The following is an 18,233-nucleotide window of genomic DNA, read 5'->3' on the forward strand; positions in this document are numbered from 1 at the left end:
AAGAATTTAAGTAGATTATTGTGCAATGAACAACCGAATTCAAGTAGGAAAGTCAGTTCCTATAAGGATAAGAGATTAGGCACGTTTCCTTGCACGAAATGCAGTATATGCAATATGATTACTACTGACCAATTGTTTGAACACCCCACTTTAACTTTTAAGTTTGAACCACATTTTTTTGCTACCTGTGAGGATAAGAATCTGATATATTTGGCTGACTGCCAAATTTGTAGAGCTTTCTATATAGGAATGACCACCAGAACTTTGAAAGAAAGGATACAAGAACAGATACAAGAACATATTCAAGATATAAAGAAATGTGACATAAAAAATGCCCTAGCCAAACATGTCATGAACAATATAGGACATTCTTTTGTTTTTAGAGTGCTACAGATTATTACACCTTGTGCTAGAGAGGGGGATATTTTCAATGATCTAGAGAATATAGAGCTGTCCTGGATTCTCAAGTTAAAGGCCCAATATAACCCAGGTTTAAACCAATATGTGAGTGTAAGGGCCCCACTGAAAGCACGTAGTGTTAAGTGAAGATGCCCTACAGAGAGTTTGAACGTATAATATGTCTTTTGTTAATCAGGAATCTTAGTAGCTGTGATATGCCTTCATATAAATAGTACAGCTTTGTGAGCACCTTAGTAGGCTACATATTAACACCCTAAACATAATGTTAGTGTTCTTTTATCTTGAACATGTTCACGTTGAGTTCCATTTTTCATTCCTACTTACACATATGTATATATATTTTACATCTTAAATATGATGTTTCGTAATATAGCTAGTTGATTTACACATTTCATTCATATTATGCATTCATAAATTTCATTAATTTATTATTTTACTCATTCATTTATTTATTTACTCATACTAGTATTTAATTATTATGTTTTTTATACTGATGTTTTTAGAGTTTTATACACACACACTTTCACAGATTGAATATATGTCTTTCAATATTTTTTGTATATTTCTTGCATATTAGGCATTTGCTATTTCTCATATCTTGCATAACTTTACATATATATATATATTTTTCAATCTGCGTTTTTTGTTGTATCACATATATACTATAAATTATATTTTTATTGCATCATATAATACATCATATTTATATATATTTATATATATTTTATCTTATTTCTTCTGCTAAGAGTTTTATAATTCATACACACATATCAGTATTCTTTACATACTTTTTTACACATTTTATGAACTTCATTGGTTCATTTTTGAACGGTTTGTTTTAACATGATGATTAATTATTGTCTACTTTTCCATGTTAAAGACATGAATAAGTACAACGTTCACATGACTTATGTTTTAATATATGTTTTAATATATGCAATCTTAATACACATGTCAACACTAACTTTCATGGTCATACTCAGTCGCCCCTATACTGATGAGTTTTTGTGCTTTTGTTTCTGTTCAGATATTTATTTTATTATGTGTTTTGACCTCACCTTTAACTTATAACACATACCTCATCATGCAGTTGCACTTTGCGAGACTTTAGACGCATAAGCAGTCTACATATTAAAGAGAAGCTGGTCCCTTTGCACTATGAGTTCATTTTACATAATGTTTTAACTCCATTCTATTCTATACTCTTTGACATTGATGTTGATCATCACATTTTTTCAGGTTGCAGCCTTCACAGATTTTTTGAGTTGTCACAACGTATATTAATTGATCAAATATTGCATGACCCTCATATCGCATACATCTTGCGTTCAATAACTAACTCACCAGAGTGAGTGCCTTGAGCATTTTTACATATGCCTCAGCAGGTTTCTTGATATGTGGTCCATGGCATATGGTTTTATGTACAGAGTTTTTAGAATATTTCATAGCTGCTAATACTAGTTTTTACAGTTTATTTAATTAAAAACCTTAGTTATGAGCTTCCTACACTATTTTATTTTATTCTATGCTTCTATGTAACATGCTTCTGAATGTAATGATTTGTTTTAATGCTTTGTTCTACTTTAACTTACTTGATTGCTTGATTACCTGATGGATTAATTAAAGGATAGGTTTTAGTATATATATGTGCAACTTGCTGAATGTACTATTATGGATCTGAAGAAGCGTGCTTGATGTATGCGAAAGCGCTTGTCCGTTAATAAAGAATTCCATTTATTGTGGTGGTCAGACTCCAGTGTTTTTACTTCAAGTTTCCATGTGTGTGGGTCTATCCTGGCCCTGCTGAACTTGTCTACAGTAAGGTTTTGCTCTGGTAAAATGTATGTAGCCTTAACAGTTAGACTGAGCTGACCTGCTGTCTTCCAGGCTAACATAGCCAGATCTAGTACCCACTTATGTACATCACTGTGATGTCTGCGTAGACAGTGATGTCTGGTCTTGGGAGACCAGAGATGTTTCAAGGCCTTTGCAGCATGGATGACAGCCAACCTCTCTCTGGAAATTTATGCTCTTCTGTCTGTCCACTGTGTACCACAAAACTTGCGCTTTTACTCCCTTTGAAACCACCCCCCATGCCAGGTCTGAAGCACCTGTGGAAACTGGAGGGGGCTGGCAGGTGTAGAAGGGAGAATGGAAGACCTGGATTGCATGCTATCAATGTCCATCTTCTCAAATTCTAGAACTGGAATCTGAAAAGTTTAAGGGCGCAGAAGCTAAATCCAGACTGATAGGAGATACTACTGTACTTTCCTCATGTGTAGTCTGACAACGGGCAGCATGATCATTATCAATGCCACGTGCCCAGAGTCTTCAGAAACTCCCTTGCAGATGTTTGGCTTAGGCTGAAGAAACTCAGGAAAACTGCTGAACAGGTCTGCTTTGTCTGGGGGAAGGGAGATGATTCGCAGAGCAAAGTCGAACCTACATCCTAGGAAAATTATATTGTGATATGGGATGACAGAAGACTTCTGCATACTGATTTGGAAACCCCAGCTTGTGCAGACGTTTCTGAACTGCTGCTAAAAACAGCTGGCAGCTGGAAAGTGTGTCTGCAAAGGTAAGACAATTGTCCAAACACAACAAGATATCTATTTTTTTGCAGTGAGCGATACGCAATGACTGGAACTAAGCATTTTGTGAAAATCCTAGGTGCAGCGGAAAGTCCAAAGACTAACAGAGAACTGATATTAGCCAGACACAGGTACTCTTAAAAACTGCATGAATTTCTTGAGACTATTCATTTTTCCCCCAGCAGGTGAAAAGATGAAAAAACAGGAATCAGTTCCTTTGCAAAGCCCAGTTAATCTGCCTTTGTTCATGAAAACAGAAACTGGTGACTGCAATTTTTTTTTTTCACTAAGCACATTATCATCACTTAAAGATTAGCCTTTAAGCACATTGAGCTCAGCAGTTAAAACCCCATCCCTGCTAAATGAAGACACTTTACCTGCTCCTACTCAAGACAGCAAAAGTAGCTCTCGCTTGCTTGCTGAAGGCATCCCAACAACTGCAAAGGATGTGGTTGACATCTGTTTTTTGGTGGCTTGGAAGACTACACCAAGTAGACCAGAGGAACAAGCTAACTCATCTGAGAAATTACTGGCCGCAGCAGAGTCACCCATCAGGTGCTGAAGCAAACTAGGAGCTGGTCTAGCCCTTGAAGATTAAGTATTTGTCATTTTTTGCACTAGGGAAGGAAGAACATTGGAAGACAGACTTCTGTTCCATCAGTAAACTAGGAAGAAGGTAGAATAGTGGGTAGAGAAGCTTGAGGAGTCACTAAGTAGCATGGCAAATGCAAGTAACCCAATGAAAGTCCCTCACAAGCACATAATTCTGTTACTACACACATATCAATAAATGTAACAGTTTAAAATCAAAATGTAAACCTTTCCTCGCAAAAGTTTGCATAAGCAAAATAACTCCAATGTCCCTGCAGCTAAACAGCTTAAGACACTTTATTTTATAATACATTTAATTCTACAGACTATAAAAGTACAACTTTTAGTCATAAAAATAATAAAATAGGAATGCTTTCCTCAATGGAGACCATCTGCCCAGCTGTTGAACAATTGTTAGCTGACTGACAGAACCACAGAGACCACAGAAGAAGGACTTACTTTTGGAGTAAAAAAAACCTCTCAAGTGCTTTGTCAATCCAATTGTCTTTTACAGGGAGCACCTCAAGTGCTCCTGGAAGTTGCAGCATATGGAAGGTGCCCAAAGTTGGACGGTGCAGGGGTAATGCTATACTATTTACTACATTAGGCTAATAAATTCATGTACTGGATATCAAGCAATGCTAGCAACAAATAATGCATTTCACTAGGCCTTTTATATTTTTTTCATCGAGACTAACGTATGAAAAAAAATCAGTTATACAAACTGCAACCAAGTTATAACAGAGCCAGTTTTGCAGCAAATCACACAAGAGACAACTATTTACATTACAAAAGCTAAACTGATTAGAACTTCAAATCGCACTAAGTCGCTCCTCCCCTCAAAATACTTGACTTCATGTATAATGACAAACACCCTAAAATTAAAAATGCAGCTGAAAAGGTATAGTTCATTAAGACTACTTAAATCAAAACCAAGTACTAATACCCAGATTAAATATGATCCTGTACACTTCTTATACTCTGATGCTGTACCAAAACTACAGTGTCATGCCATCAGGCAGACTTGAGACAAAACACTTTTCTGGAGAAAAAAAAAATCATCTAAGAGCTTTCTTCAATTGATTGTGTGTTAAATGCTGAACAAAGGAGGTTCATAGATTAGTACTAGGTTAACTGCCCTTGTGGGCCATTTTAGGCCTAGCCACTAATTACCCCATGTGCGAATCAAACCCTGCACTTTTGTCTGTAATCTAATCACCTTAACCATTATGCCAACCTCCCACATAAGTTATTACAATTCTGCAATTTAAACCTGGTCACTAAAACTGAAGGTTGTACTTACTTATTTACTACTTATTAACATTTGTTCATGGGGAAAGTGGGACTGGTTCCAGGATGCCCATTTTCAGTGGTGGCCCCAGGAAGAAAGGCTCCAAGAACAAAAAATTACATGAAATATAATTACAATAGAATTACTCTTTGCATTATACAAGTAATGCATACATTTTTGAGAAATATGAAAAGTTGCAGTAGAACATATCCATTAACAATTTCTAATCTTCACTGCAATACAATTTTTGTTCAATTTACAAATTCTTACAACTCTAGTACTTTCTCCTCAGTACCTTCATTACATTCTTTACCTTAGTCTACCTTAAACCTTGCTCTGTGCAAATCTTCATCATTCACAGAAGAAGCTAATGTGTCTGAAATGTGTCAAAAATGCACAAGTAAATAAAAGTAATGTCTTTCGGCTTTTCCCGGTTATGGGTCGCCACAGCGGAACTCTGTTCTGCTAATGATTGGCAGTGGATTTTTACGGTGCCGAGTTGCCAGCCCGACACCCAACCATCAAGGAAGGGACACCCATTCACGCTCGCACCTACCTGCATGTCTTTAATGTCACTCGACCGCGGGGAGGACATGCAGACTCCACCCAGAAGGCGCTTTAGCAGAGAATCGAACGTAAATACATTACCCAATATGTTTAATATTTCTGTTTCTTATATTAAATATTTATAAGAAACATATGTTATACTTACAGCTTTTGGTGCCAGTCCTACAATTCCATATGGGAATTCCACAAACACTCCATATGGCATAATGTTTTTTACAAAACCTCTGAGCACCATTCCACACTGAATTTCATCAAATTCCTTGCCTGGTTGTCCATCTTGCACAGCCTTTATCAAAGCAGGCTTTTTACTGAGTATCTAAAGCCATAAGTCAAGGAAACAAAACTGTTATGTTAAATATCACATTCCATACTATAACCATACCTGTCTTACTTCTATGCTGCTTTATGAAAACACTTGTACAACCATCCATATAAACTGCAATGCAGTTTTGTTTAGTCACTACATGTGACAGCCTAAACTTGTTTAAAAACAAAAAAAAATAAAAAACCTTGTCCTGACCTTTCACAAATTGAAATTCGCACATGCGGCTTAATTAATGTGCACTTATCAAGGCTGACAATGTTTTCATAACTGTACCCTTAATCATGCTTCCACCCTTTCAAATGTTTTGTTTCTTCTTTTTGATTTTTATTAAGAATAATAATATCCTCGGCTGAAAAGATGATAAATAAGGTGTCTGTGCATTTAAACAAGATTTTCTGTATATTACGTTCTGCTACACAAACAAAAAAAAAATGTTCTCAAGGCCAAACAGTTAAATGTTGACCGTTTTTGACGAATACTCACATAAAACACATTTCTTACTAATACACACTAAATTTATCTAGACACAGAAAATGTAATAAGTTCTGCCTACTATTTTTTTCTTCTTCTTTTAAACAGTAAATTAACAGTGTTTTGCTTTTAAGGCAAAAATCTTCCAAAGAACTGCACTCCTTCACTCTTCGGCCTTGAAGTAATAATCTTCGGCCTTGAAGTAATACATCTCCACTGAAACAAACATTTCCGTTAACACATTCATTAACACCACCAATGGCTAGATATATCACTCTGCCATGCACATCTGTTAAGTACACCACAGTGAAAGAAAACCATCCCACCTCTGCAAACAAAGGAATACAGAATACAATGTTCTAAAAGTATTTTAATGTACTTTCTGCTTCTATGAACATGTTTAACTGTCTACTGTAATAATAAACTTCAATGTACTACTCTAGCCCACTTGAAGCTTTGGTACAGATCTTCCATCTTCTATCCCCCACTGGCATACAGGCCCTGGTCAGAACGGTTCTTTTCACCTGCCATTAACACCACTACATTTCAGTACAAACATTCACAAGCTGCAAATGGCTAAAAAATATGGGCATTTGTCCTGCTTGATGACACCTATACCCTTCACGGTGGCCTCTAGCACGGCTTCAACCTGGCTATCAATGAAGGGCAGAGCTCCTCTATTACTTAGCTTCATACAAGGTAATTGTCCTCATCTTAAAACAAAGCTCCATAAGAAACAACAAAAACACTCCTTTAAGGCCAATATCTATGTCATCATCCTTATTAGACCCCACTTCAAGACACCTACAGCAGAAAGGGCATTTTCTAAACTAGGACCTGCTATCTGTAACTGCCTGCCAACAGAAATCTGAAAGCAAATGAACACCTCAAATAATCCATCTGTACGTGCTTTCAGTTTAACAGTTAAAACATAATACTTTGCCACATCGAATTGTAATATAAATAAACTTCAAGCATATAATTCTAATGAACTCTTATGCATGTTAATTACAGCTTTTGTTTGCATACTTAACCTGAATATGTTAACAGCAGGCATCTGTGTTTACTACAACACTGCTGTTTCTTGCGGTCTCTATTTTGTTGCCTTTAGGGGCAGAGGTCATGCATGAAAAGGACCAGTCCACTTATCCAGTTATCAAACTGAAATAAAAATGTAATCTGCCACTCTGGTTAACTTGAGATAACTAGTTTTGATGTAGGGCATCTCAAAGAAGATGCTCATATGAACACACAATTTTATACGGATATTTACTTCTGAAATTAGAACATGCAATGCTATACGCAACATATGCTGTAACCGTTCAGGAGTTCACTCTCTGGAAACTCAGCCTCTCAAAAGGGCGGAATTAATTAAGTTAACAAGCCAAAACAGGTAAAACACAAAGATGAATACAAGAATGGAGTGTTTGCAGACCCTGCAGAATTCTTGTCAGAGCAAGGTAAAAATACAAAGTAACATCTGAGCAAAAATTACATCATACAATTTCTAAAAACATGAAAGATTGGGGAGATAAAAGCCTGCATGCAGTTGAAAAAAAGAGTAAGAGTAGGGACAGTGGAAGTGGAAGTGGAAGAAGAAACGAGAAACAAAAACTCAAGACATAGATGAAAAGTAGTGAAGAAGGAAAACCTAATAGGTGACTATGATACACTGTTGGGACACGCACAAAATCAGAAAGCAGGCAACTGCAATGAAGGGGATATATATCTCAAGCATGAGGGAAGCCTCAAGAGGGACAGTTAACAAGCAAACAAGTGAAGCAGAAAGTAGCACATTGTTGGTTGGTGGGGAGAGTAAGGTAAATGAAGGATAAACATTACAGCCAGAAAATAAGCCATCAGAAAGTACACATATATATATGCGCAAGTATTTTAGAACACAAAACATTTACCTTCAACTAAAAGCAAATTCACCACAAAGGCTTTAGAGCATAGTGAAGAAAAGAAGAGGTATAATAATAGAGAAGAAAGGAGGATGGCAGGTGGGTAACCCGGACTGCAAAAGTGAATACACTCGAACATCTACATTTATGGTAAGTGCACACAACTGTACTATGTTCTTCGTGTTTCACTGTGGCAGTCATTACATTTGGATAGAATCCCAAAGCTATGGATGGGAGGATGGAATTAAACAGCATTAGGAGCAGCTATAAGGTCCTGCAGGACTGCAGTGGCAAAGCCTGCCCCGGATTTAGAAAAGAGAGGTAAATAGTAATGTTTTGTGAATGTATGAACTGAGCTCCAAGTAGTGGCTTCTAGAATGTCCCTGGTAGGAACCCATCTGAGAAAGGTTGCAGAAGTAGAAGCAGCCCTGGTGGAATGGGATCTGATCCCCTTGGGCACAGGTTTACCATGGTGCATGTAGCAGAAAGGAATACAATGGCTTATCCATTTTGAAATAGTCTGCTTTTATACAGCCTTCCCCTCTGTTCCTGCAGCAAATGCCACCAGTAGTTGCTCAGACTTTCTTAGAGATTTTGTCCTGTTTAAGTACAATCTTAGTTGTCGGTGTACATCCAATGAATGCAGAATTAGCTCCCCCTTGTTCTGCGGATTTGGGTTGGCAGGTGAATGGTCTGGTTAAGAGCCACACTGGATACCACCTTAGGCATAAAAGGATTGGTCCTGAGAGCCACCCTGTCAGGGTAAAAGATAATGAAAGGCTCCACTGCCATGAGAGCCTGTAGTTCTGAAACCCTTCTAGCTGAAGTGACTGCTAAAAGAAAGGCCGTCTTCCAAGAAAGAAATTTTATGTCCGCAGTAGCAGCTGGTTCAGAAGGAGGTAGGGTGAGTTTTTCCAGCACAAAATTGAGGTCCCATGCAGGAGTCTGTGCTCTCCTGGGAGGTCTTAAATTTTTGGCCCCTCTGAGGTACTGCTTTAGCCAGGGATGAGAAAAGAGAGGAGGCTCTGTGTTGTAATGAGCCGAGATGGCAGAGGCATGGATTTTTATAGAATAAAAAGATAGGCCCTTGTGAAGCATCTCCGTTAAATATTGCAAAATCTGAGGAATACTGGGCATTGCTGTGTTTATTCCTTTTGCTTGGTTCCAAGCACAGAATCTCTTCCATTTATCAGCATAAGATTTTCTAGTACTAGGCCTTCTAGCCTCCAAAATGACATCCATCACAAGTTTACTGAGAGATGTGATTGGTGAAATTAATTAGTTGATTAGCCATGTGGCAAGATTCAGAGTTTGGAGCAGAGTGTGCATAATTTGATAGTTCTGCTGAGACAATAGATGAGGTGTTTGAGGCAAGTACCACGGAGGAACGCGTGACATATTCCTTAGAAGCGGGTACCAGTGTTGGTGAGGCCAGTCCGGAGCAATCAGAATCATTTTTGGTTTTTCCTGTCTGACTTTTAGTAAGACCTTGGAGAGCAGAGGCTGAGGAGGAAAGGCATAGACTGATAGGTTTTTCCAACTGAAGTATAGAGCATCCACTTTCCAAGCTTTTTTTGTGGTGAATTCTTGGGCAGAATTTGTCCAACTGATACATCTATTTGCCTCTCCCCAAAACTTTGTTGGGGCTCTCCCATTTTCATGTCAATAAGCTGAAGATTTGTGGATCCAGTTTCCATTCGTGTGGGTCCATAAGATTTCTGCTTAGGTCGTCTGCCAGAGTATTTTGCTTTCCTGGCAGGAAGTGAGCTTGAAGATGTATTTGGTAAGTCAAGGCTGTGTTCCACAAGGCCATGGCTAGTCTGCAAAGGGGGTAGGAGTAGGTACCCCCCTGCTTGTTTATGTACCACATATATCTACTAAGACAGACAACACCACAGTTGTCCTGGATGAAGGAAGTCCTTGAAGGCTGTCAGAACATTCTGTACAGCTAGCATTTATTTCTGGTTGATATGTAGATGTATTTGATTTGGGCTCCATTCGCCCTGAATGCATCTCCCTGTCAGATGGGCCCCCAACCATAGTCTGATGCGTCTGTAGTCAGGGTTTGGGTGGAAGGGGGTGGAGTGAATGACAGTCCCTTGTTTTAGTAACATGCCTCTGCCCACCAAAGGAACTCCTGTTGCAGGCAGGGAATGAGAGGAATCATTGTTTCCAGGCTGTGACAATGTTGACTCCATAAGCTTTTTAGGTACCACTGAAGTTTCCTCGTATGAAGTCTTGCGTATGGAATTAGTAGAATGCAGGATGTCATGAACCCCAGAGCCTGCAGAATTTGTCTTGCAGATAGCTGGGTTTTTGTTGCCACTTGTTTGAAGTATGTTGTCAATTGAATTTGTTTGTCTGGCGTGAGGTAAGCCATCTGGGCAGTTGTATTCAAGCTTGCACCCAGGAAAGTAATTATTTGAGAGAGTACCAGTTGTGATTTCTTTTCGTTTATGGTGTACCCTAGGCATGTTAGAAGCCTTTTTACAAACGCCAGATGTTGAAAAAGAGTGTCCTTGTCCTCTGCCTGAATGAGACAATCATCCAGATATGGGTAAATTTGAATGTTTCTTTGTCTTCAAAGTGCAATTATTGGTGCCAGGCACTTTGTGAAGACCCTGGGCGCAGTAGATAAGCCAAAGGGCAGTGCAGAGAACTGGTAATGCAAATAGCCTGCTTTGAAGCGGAGGTATTTTCTGCAAGATTCCCTGATTGTGATATGCAAGTATGCCTCTTAAGTCTAGAGTTACCAACCAGGCATCCTTGCCTAGCATAGGCAGTAGCTGTTGTAGAGTCAGCATCTTGAATTTTGGAATGTCCAGGAAAGTATTTAGAATGGATAAGTCCAGAATTGGACGCCATGATTTGCCTTTTCTGGGCACCAGGAAAAGTCTTGAATAAAAACCTTCCCCTTTTTCCTTTTCTGGTACTGGCTGAATAGCCCCCATATCCATGAGGGACATGACTTGTTTCTGGGGCTCTGCCCACTGATTTGGGGGCACAGCTGGGCATCTGTTGGGAATTGGCAACGTGTGGAAATGAAATCTGTACCCCTGGGATACTATATTTAAGACCCACTTGTCCTGGGTAATTAGATGCCAATTTTGAGCATGAAGTGCTAGTTTTCCCCCCAAAGGGGCTGCCAAAAGATAAGTGCTTGGAAATGGCAGAGGAAAGTCATCGAGACTGTTTACCATAAGGTGGTGCTTTGCTACCTCCTGATTTGGAGGTGGAGGCACCCCATTGTTTTGTCTTGTAAGATCCTTGTGATTGAAACCTGGAACCTTTGGGGCATCTGGGTTTGACCTGAGCGGCTCTGTTGGACACTGGAAAGGACCAATTCTTAGTAGGCCAGTGCTTACTGAACCTGGGTGGCTGCACTTGCAAGAAGTCTTTTACAGTTTGCATAGATTTAGCTTTGTCTTCCATCTTTTTTTAAAACATCTTCTGCCTTATTACCAAACAGACTGCCCTGCTGTAAAGGAGCATCCAACAATTTAGCTTCAACATGATCAGGCAGATTTTGCTCCTTGAGCCAAGTATGCCTTCTTATCACAGATCCAGTTACGGTGGCCCTGCAAAAGGCCTCCAAGGAATCAAAACCACATTACAAAGTATGCTTTCTGAGTGGTTCAGTTGAATGCAATAAATCCTGTAACTATTTTCCACACAATCAGAAATCAACATCATTTTCTGTTTCAGTAAAGCCCATGACATGCTGTTGATATTTAAGCATATGAAATTGGCAGTTTAAAGCCCTAATTGCCAGGGTTGCAGACGTATAAACCTTCTTACCCCATCTATGCAGCACCCTGGAGTGTCTATCTGAAGGAGTAGGAGTTTTGGCTGTAGCAGCCTTAACACCCTTGGGACCCTGAGAAATAGTTTCAGGGTCAGCAGCAGGATTTTTGAAAAGAAATTTGTGGGAGTCAGGAACCTTGTAATATCTGTCTGGCTTACTAGGAGCTGGAGGCAGGGAATCAGGAGCCATGCTGGATTATGAGGAAAACATAATCAACAATGTCTAAAACAGGAGGTACAGCCAAAGGCCTATGCTGAGGAAGAAGAAGAAAATCCCTAAGCCTCTTTTTGGATTCTGAAAAGTCCTGACTCTCCCAATAAAAGTGTTCCCTTAAGATATGCAAAGTCTCTCCGAAAGAGAAATCCTCAGGAGGAGAAGCAGAAGGGATGGATTCCTCTGCATTAGAGTCCTCATAACGTGGAATAGAAAATTCCTTATCAGAAGAAATGGAAACCTGATCTGAAGATTCATAATCAGTACCTTGCCTAGGCCTCTTAGCAAGGGGGGGGGGGTTGGGAACCCCTGATCAAGGTAATTAAATCCTCAGCCATTTTGATCATTTGTTTTTAGGCATTGGGGCCTGAGCACGTGGCTCATGCATTGGTTTTTTAGACACAGAAGTAGGTTTTGGCCATGTTTTTGATGATGGCATTGGTTTAATATACAAATGTTGAGGCCTGAAAACACCCTCAGAAGCCGGTGCCTGCTCAGCGGCTCCGGACCCATCCAAGGGAGAGACATCAGAGGGTTCAATACTTGCAGAATCTCGCGGCATACCGGACTCCGAATGGATCTCGGTAAAGACCTGCGACTCAAAAGTAGCGGGCCATCAGGGGCTGCAAAAGCGCCTCACTGAGTACCGGCGACTGGCTTAGGAGAAGCTTTGTCATCGGTTTTGGACCTCGACGGACTGTTTCTGTCTTTTTCCTTGCGTTTTTTTGTGAATTCCGGTAGTCGGACTGCTAACAGATGACATTTCAGGATAGTTAAGTCTTGAACCAAAGTATTTAGAAGCAAAAATATTCCAACGCTTAATAGTGCGTTGGTTAAATTTAGCACAAAACCGACAGCAAGGCACGTTGTGATCAGGGTCTAGGCAAGGAATACAGTTCAAATGAAAATCCTTATGAGGTATTTGCTTCCCACACGTAATACAATTATTAACTTTTACTGACATCGGTAAGGAGCAAGAAAAAGTTTCCCCATTGGGGTACTTAGGTTTAGTTTGAAGACTTCGGTTCTGAAACTCTAAAATGAAAATTTCAGGAGTCGGCCGACCGGCACTTGCGAACTGCTTCTGCTTAGGGCACCAAGCGGCAAGAAAGACAGATTAAAATGGCGTCAGCTGCATGTTTTATACCCCTGACGTCATGGAAGAGGAGACAGCAACCGACGCAGGACCCAAGACTGTTATTCAGGCCGACTGAGGGCAACCTGCCAGCAGATTACCCAAATGTAATGAATGCAACAGTGAAACACGAAGAACATCAGATGCATCAGGAAACTGTCTCTATGAAGAATTGTATAGTAGTGGGGAGAAAGAAGCAAGCAAAATGCAAGAAAAAGATTAGTTCATAGGAACAGGGACACTGCAGAGAACTCTTGACATGAACATTCAGTATTAGGAAGGTGTGCAAAGACTTAAGAGAATGATATTAATACCAGTAGGAATTACGGTACTTAGCAGTTACAAGATGTCCACAAGAAAGCATAAAACCTGAAGACTTACCATTACAGATGATTTTCACTAGAGCCTTCTGCATTGTGCTTAATGTATTCATTCTGTTTGACCACCTATTGACCCCCTAAAACATCTCAGCTTCTAATACATAGCAAGAATGCCTTTAAGAAGTGGGAGTTACCTAAAATATGTAGTTCCTTAAACACAGGTCAAACCAAATTCCATCTGCAAGAAAGCATAACAAACCACATAGGCAGAAAATCACACAACCTCCAGAGATATCATCGGATCTATGATAGCATAACCTCCAGAGATATCATCTGATCTATGATAGCATAACCTCCAGAGATATCTGATCTATGACAGCATAACCTCCAGACATATCTGAGCAATGACAGCATAAACTCCAGACATATCATCTGATCTATGATAGCATAGCCTCCAGAGATATCACCTGATCTATGATAGCATAACCTCCAGAGATATCATCTGATCTATGATAGAAGAAATATGGAATCCTGACAGGATGGATGCAGACGAATCCCTTAAAAAAGGTGGTAGGGAATACTACTGCTAGTTGTAGCCTCCGAGTGATTTTCAGACCCAAGTGCCTGAAGTTAACTGGTGTCACAGATGGAAAGAGCTAGACTTTGGGAAAGCTTAACTGCATTGCCAAGGTGGTGTGTGGGGGGGGGGGGACACAAAAAGGGGCATATAATCAATTCTGCTTTCTTAGACCGTCGTCGTTTTTTGGGGGGATTTTCCTCCCTTCTTCAAACCTCCCTGCCACTGCTTTTTGAAAAGTTTGTTTGCCTGTGCCTTGCTGGGATCGTTCATCACATTTCCTGCAAAAGGAACCTGAACTGGGAAGAATGTTTCTACTATATTTTGGTACGGAGAGTTGAAAAATCTGAATAACCCTTGAATTAACGTCCCCCTTTCAAACCATTTAAGGACTTCAACAGAGGAATGAGCTGTCCAGTGGAGAAGTTAGGATCTCAGCTTTGACATCCTTTGGTAAATACTGACAAAGTAGTCAAGCAAACCTTCTCATCATTGACTCTGACAGCTGCTTTAGAAACAGCATCAGAACATGTTTTAGAGGCTGTTTCATGACATGAGATGATGAAGATAAGAATACCTTAGTCTCTGGAGGAAGGTCAGCAGTTAACTTTCTTATACTGGCAAAGTAAGCCAAAAGAAACAGACAAGCAAGCCTGACAAAGTATAGTTGTGTACACTTGCCATAAATGTTGATGTTTGAGTGCATTCACTGTTGCGGTCATCACACTTGGGTTATCTGCCTGCAGGTAGCCCTCAGTTGGCCCGAATACAAGAGACTTAGTATTTCTGCGTCCGTTGCTGTCGCTTCAGTACTGACGTCAAGTCGTCAGGGGTATAAAAACAGGCAGCCGACACCATTACATCAGTTTTTCTTGTCCCAAATGTCAGGAGCCCCCCAAATAGGGAGCTAAGTTATGGTGGAAAAAACGCCACCAGTAAAAAGTAAATACCAGCAGCCCTGTAAGGGGTGAGTAATAGATACAGAGAGGAGAGGGAGAGAGACAAGGGGGCTGGATGGTGGGAAACCAGGACTGCAACAGTGAATACACTAACATCTACATTTATGGTACGTGTACACAATTGTAATATGCTCTTCATGTTCCACTACTGTTGCAGTCATCACACTTGGGTTGATTCCCAAAGCTGAAGAATGGGTGGAGGCAGTCAAGAGTTGGGGCTAGCTAGAATGCCCTGCAGGACTGCTGTTGCAAAGCCCGCCCTGGATTTGGAAAAGATAAGCAGGTGGTAATGCTTGATGAAGGTGTGAAAAGAACTCTAGGTAGCAGCTTCCAGAATGTCCCTGGTAGGGACTCCCCTGAGGAAAGCTGTAGGAGGTAGAAGTTGCCCTAGTGGAATGCGTTCTGACTCCCTGAGGGTTTTTTTTCCCATGATGTAGGTAGAAGAAATGGATACAGTGTGCTACCCATTTGGAAATTGTTTGTTTTGAAATAGCCTTGTCCTCTGCCCCTGGTGCAAAATTGACTAGTATCTGGTCAGATTTCCTGAAGGGTTTAGTTCTACAAAGATAGTCTGAGCTGTCTGTGCACATCTAAAGAGTGCAGGATCCTTTCCCCTTTATTTTGAGGATTTGGAAGAAGGTTGGCAAATGGATAGATTGGTTGAGAGCTACAATGGACACCACTTTAAGCATAAAGGAAGGGATAGTCCTGACTGACACCCTGTCAGCATGAAAAATAATGAAGGGTTCCACAGCCATAAGGGCTTGTAACTCAGACACTCTTCTAGCTGAAGTGATGGCCAGAAGCAAGGCTGTTTTCCAAGAGAGGAATTTTAACTCTGCTGACACTGCAGGCTCAAAGGGGGATAGCAGGAGTTTTTCCAGTACAAAGTTAAGGTCCCAAGCAAGGGTGGGGGCTCTCCTTGGTGGGCTTAAGTTGTCTGCCCCTCTCAGGAACTGTTTGATGAGAGAGTGAGAGAAGAGAGGTGGCTCAGTGTTGTAATGAGCTGTGATGGCAGAGGCATGGATCTTAATGGAAGACAAGAATAGGCCTCTCTGGAGTAGATCTGCTAGATAATCCAGGATTAGAGGTAAGGAGGGCAGTGCTGTGTCCTCTCCTTTAGATGGACTCCAGGAACAATACCTTTTCCACTTATCAGCATAGGATTTCCTTGTACTTGGTCTTCTTGCTTCAAGAATGAAGTCGAGCACCTTCTTGCTTAGGCTGGTCACTGGGGGAGAATTCAAGGAATATGCCAGGCTGCAAGATTCAGGGTTTGCAGGTGCGGATTCGAGATCTGTCCCTCCTGCTGAGTGAGGAGGGTTGGGATCTGGGGTAGGTGCCAAGGTGGCACCAGTGACAGGCTGTGCAGAAGTGGGTACCAGTGCTGGCGTGCCCAGTCTGGGGCAATCAGGATTGTCCTTGGTCTGTCCTATCTTATCTTGAGTAATATTCTTGTGAGAAGACGCAGAGGGGGAAATGCATTGATTGAGAGGTTTGCTCACTGGAAAGATAGGGGATCGACTTTCCAGGCCCTGCTGTGAGGTGTCCTGGAGCAGAATTTGCTGAGCTGGTGATTGAAAGGGGAGGCAAAAAGGTCCACTTCTGGGGTCCCCCATTTCTGGGTTAGAAGTCTGAAAGTGCTGGGGTCTAATTGTCACTCATGTGGGTCTAGGAGATTTCTGCTCAAGTCGTCTGCCAGAGAGTTTTGTTTGCCAGGAAGTAATTGAGCTTGCAGATGAATGTGCATGTCCAAGGCCGTGTTCCACAGGGCCATGGTTAGCCTGCACAGTGGGTAAGAATGGGTTCCCCCCCTGCTTGTTGATGTACTACATAACTGTGGTGTCTGTCTTTATCAACAGGGGTCCAGGTGAGGGTAGTGATCTGAAAGCTGAGTGTGCTGAACAGCTAGCATCTCTTTTTGGTTGATGTGCAGATTAACTTGACTTGGGCTCCAGTGGCCCTGAATGCACTTGTCATCTAGATGTGCACCCCAGGCATAGTCTGATGCATCTGTGGTTAGGGTCTGGGTGGCGTGGGGTTGAGTAAAGTGCCCTTAGACAAGGTATTATAGGTATGATGATTTCCAGGTCCGGAGAATGTTGGCACCAAAGACAAAGTACCACTGAAGTTTCCTCATATACAGTCTGGCATATGGAATTAGTAGAATGCAAGAGGCCATGAACCCTAGGGGCTTGCAGGATTTTCCTTGCAGATAGCTGGGTTCTGGTGGCCATTTGAGTGAAGTAGCCTGTTAAATAGGCTTGCTTTTCTGGAGCAAGGAATGCCATCTGGGATGCTGTGTCCAAGCTTGCTCCCAGGAATACAATATTTTGACTGGGGACTAATTTTGTTTTCATTGATAGTGTACCCCAGGGAGGTTAGAAGGTTCTTTACAAATGTCAGATACTGCAATAGCTTTTCCTGACTGTCTGCCTGAATCAGGCAATCGTCCAAGTAAGGGTAAATTTGAATTTTTCTCTGTCTGCAATAGGCAATGGCTAGAGTCAGGCATCTTGTGAAAACTCTGGGAGCAGTGGATATGCCAAAGGGAAGTTCAGAGAACTGATAATGCATAGATCCTGCCCTAAAACGTAGGTATTTCCTGCATGAGTCTCTGGTAGGGATGTGCAGATAGGCTTCTTTTAGGTCTAGCGTGGCTAACCAGGCATCTTTGGACAGCATGGGAAGAAGCTGCTAATGGGGTGAGCATTTTGAATTTTGGTACCACCAAGAAGGTGTTTAGAATGGAAAGATCTAGGATTGGGCACCAAGTGCCCTCTTTTCTGGGTACCAGGAAAAGTCTGGAATAAAACCGTTGACCTATCTGATCTGCAGGAACAGGCTGAATTGCACTTAGGGAGAGCAGGGATTGAACCTGGTTTTGTGCCTCTGCCCACTGTTTGGAGGAAGTTCTGGAAACCCTTTTGGGGTTGGCAGGGTGTGGAAGTAAAATTTGTACCCCTGGGATACAATGTTTAGGACCCATCGGTCTTTGGTGATGGAGGTTCAGTTTTTTGCATGATGGGCAAGTCTTCCTCCTAGGGGCACGAGCACCTGGGCA

At 41.1% G+C, this 18,233-nt stretch overlaps 1 protein-coding gene across 1 annotated transcript in view; it reads right to left on the bottom strand.

Annotated features, from left to right (window-relative positions):
* The window catches only part of PDCD11 (programmed cell death 11), a 1,563,481-nt gene that overhangs the window by 1,137,176 nt on the left and 408,072 nt on the right, over positions 1-18,233 (bottom strand). Inside the window, 1 exon segment of the mRNA XM_044056566.1 lies at positions 5,606-5,776. Coding sequence (XP_043912501.1) covers positions 5,606-5,776 — 171 coding nt within the window.

Source organism: Protopterus annectens, chromosome 14.part0, assembly GCF_019279795.1.
Source record: "Protopterus annectens isolate FY-2018-M chromosome 14.part0, PAN1.0, whole genome shotgun sequence".
Taxonomy (NCBI): domain Eukaryota; kingdom Metazoa; phylum Chordata; order Ceratodontiformes; family Protopteridae; genus Protopterus; species Protopterus annectens.